At 50.0% G+C, this 1467-nt stretch overlaps 1 protein-coding gene across 2 annotated transcripts in view; it reads left to right on the top strand.

Annotated features, from left to right (window-relative positions):
• The window catches only part of SMTNL2 (smoothelin like 2), a 27352-nt gene extending 26309 nt beyond the window's left edge, over positions 1–1043 (top strand). For both annotated transcript variants that reach the window (XM_032271690.1, XM_032271689.1), the window contains one exon: positions 110–1043. In XM_032271690.1, coding sequence (XP_032127581.1) covers positions 110–236 — 127 coding nt within the window. In that variant the 3' untranslated portion in view covers positions 237–1043. The remainder of the gene's footprint in view (positions 1–109) is intronic.
• The last annotated feature ends 424 nt before the right edge of the window (positions 1044–1467 follow it).

The following is a 1467-nucleotide window of genomic DNA, read 5'->3' as shown; positions in this document are numbered from 1 at the left end:
AAAAAAAAAAAGAAATAAAGAGGGGGGACCTCTGGCTGCAGGCTGAGTTCCATGCCCTGTCGCGGCTGTGGGGCTGGACCGCCATTCTGACAGGGCTTGTGTATTTCAGGAATCTGGCCAACTGTGAGCGCCTCATCGAAGTGGAGGACATGATGGTGATGGGCCGCAAGCCAGACCCCATGTGTGTCTTCACCTACGTCCAGTCGCTGTACAACCACCTGCGTCGCTTCGAGTAAAGCCCCTGGGCCTGGAGAGTCAAAGAGCAGCCCCAGGAAGAGGCCGTGGGTCCGTGTGCCCCAGCGGCCTTGCCGTTTGGCGTGAGCGCGCTGTTTGTTCTGTGGCGTGTGACCGCACTCCTCTTCCAGACCAGCTGTGTTACTGATTAAAAGTACCGCTGAGCTCTGCTCCGACAGCGCTGATCACAGCCAAGGGCTCGGAGGAAAAGGAAAAATTATGCGAGTGAGAGAAATTGGTGCTAAGTAATGATCTTCCTAAAGCAATGCTTGTCTTTATAGATTCCGGAATGCTAACCTAAGATGTTCCCTCTGGTGAATTCGATACATCGGCTTTACGGGGTTACATTGATTACCAAGTGTTCTTTTTAAATCAAAATGCCCAGAATTTTTTACTTCCTCACGTGATTGTAAGTTCCTCTCTTCCCTCTGGGCCACTGCCAGGAAACAGACCACTTAATCAGCATCTTGACAAAGACAACCGGCTGCAAGTCTTGGGAAGGCGCAGTATAATCACTCCCAAGTCCTGGGCGACAGATGACCTTCAAGTCACCTCTGCTCTCCTGGGAGATGGGAAGGCTCTCCCCTTGGTCCCAATATGATCCTGTTTTTCCCAGGGGGTCCACAAGTGTTTGGCTAAGCACAGGCTCTCGGGAAGTTTGCGATTTAGAGGAAGGATAAGCCCTTTGTGCTGAGAAAGAGCGTTTTTATTCACATCTTTTTTAGGGGATTTACTGCAGATATTTATAAAAAGTAACTCCCTCTGTGCCAGTGTCCCATTTGTACATAAAAAAGATGTGTTGAACTTTGCTTGGGATTTGTTATTTCTGTTTGGGAGAAGGGAGTTCTGTGAATAAGAGGCTCTGTACACCTTCCAGGTGAATATCCACAGAAACCCCACCCCGTTTCTGCACTTAAATCGCTTGCCTGGAAAGTTGAAGATGACATTCGCTGTCAGCTCTGAGTCCGCCTCTCTCCCGGCTCTGTGGTGCGGAAGGAGCGTCCGCAGACTCCCCTTGAGGTCTGTCCTCTAGGCGTAGGACGCAGTGTTTGTGATACACAGTGGCCTGAGACAGCAGGGTTGGGGGTGGGCCTGCACTTGGAGTAAGCCCACCAAGGAACGCTGGTTTATTTTCACAGCTGTTTGGTGGCAGGATTTACATAGAAACATCTTGCGATTCTATGAAGTTCCAGCCATCAGCTTATTTTCAGCCAAGAGTCCTTGTATAATTGG

Source organism: Sapajus apella, unplaced genomic scaffold, assembly GCF_009761245.1.
Source record: "Sapajus apella isolate SASKATOON/1434 unplaced genomic scaffold, GSC_monkey_1.0 scaffold245, whole genome shotgun sequence".
Taxonomy (NCBI): Eukaryota; Metazoa; Chordata; class Mammalia; order Primates; family Cebidae; genus Sapajus; species Sapajus apella.
Note: the sequence above shows the minus strand (reverse complement) of the source record. Positions and strands in the feature narration are given on the sequence as shown.